Source organism: Octodon degus, unplaced genomic scaffold (assembly GCF_000260255.1).
Source record: "Octodon degus isolate 3935 unplaced genomic scaffold, OctDeg1.0 scaffold00079, whole genome shotgun sequence".
Taxonomy (NCBI): Eukaryota; Metazoa; Chordata; class Mammalia; order Rodentia; family Octodontidae; genus Octodon; species Octodon degus.
Window position 1 is genome coordinate 6683393 of NW_004524655.1, and position 712 is coordinate 6684104.

General features: G+C 34.6%; 1 protein-coding gene across 3 annotated transcripts in view; it reads right to left on the reverse strand.

The window, feature by feature from the left end:
• Positions 1-712, reverse strand: part of Sppl3 (signal peptide peptidase like 3) — a 149857-nt gene that overhangs the window by 19496 nt on the left and 129649 nt on the right. For all 3 annotated transcript variants that reach the window (XM_004636264.3, XM_023720978.1, XM_023720977.1), the window contains exon 5: positions 494-572. In XM_004636264.3, coding sequence (XP_004636321.1) covers positions 494-572 — 79 coding nt within the window. The remainder of the gene's footprint in view (positions 1-493; positions 573-712) is intronic.

The window sequence follows — 712 nt, forward strand, 5'->3', positions numbered from 1 at the left end:
GAACTGGGGATTGAACTCAGGCCCTAAAGCGCTTACTCTACTGAACCATCTCCCCGGCCCTCCAGCACCGTATTTTCAAGGAGCAACACCTTTATGAGTTCAAGTGTGATCATGAGCATTTAACCAAAGGGCCTAGCACATCTAGGTCACCAAAGAAGGGGAAAGAATGTTTGAACTTAATCACTATTTTCATTCCATGAGGTCACCAGTAAAGGAATAAAAGCACTGCTTTAAAAGAAAACTGCATATTTTTCAATAATCTAAACAGGATGCATATTACAATGACTCTTAAGATTTGTTTTTATTTAGTCTGCCAGGAAAAGGCGCAAAAGTAAGTACTGTATCTTAGTTTTAAAGGATCAAATACCTTGGTTCCCAATCTTATGTCATTTGTATATACCAGTGACACCAGACACTTAAGACTTCTAATAATGCTACCAAGCATGAGAGAAAAATACAAGTTTGTGAATTAAAAAAAGTCTCAAGTCCTTACTTGTTCTGAGGTGAACAGGGTCTTGTTAAATACTGGCACATCGGGAGAAGAAGAAAAGCAAAAGCTATTGTTGCAAGAACTAGAAAAAAAAAATGTATGGTTAAATTTTTAATAATTCTCCAATTTTAAGAAAAATGTCAATTTAGTCACTTTTAAAAATAATACATACATATGTATATGTGTGTATATATACACACACACACACACACATATATATAT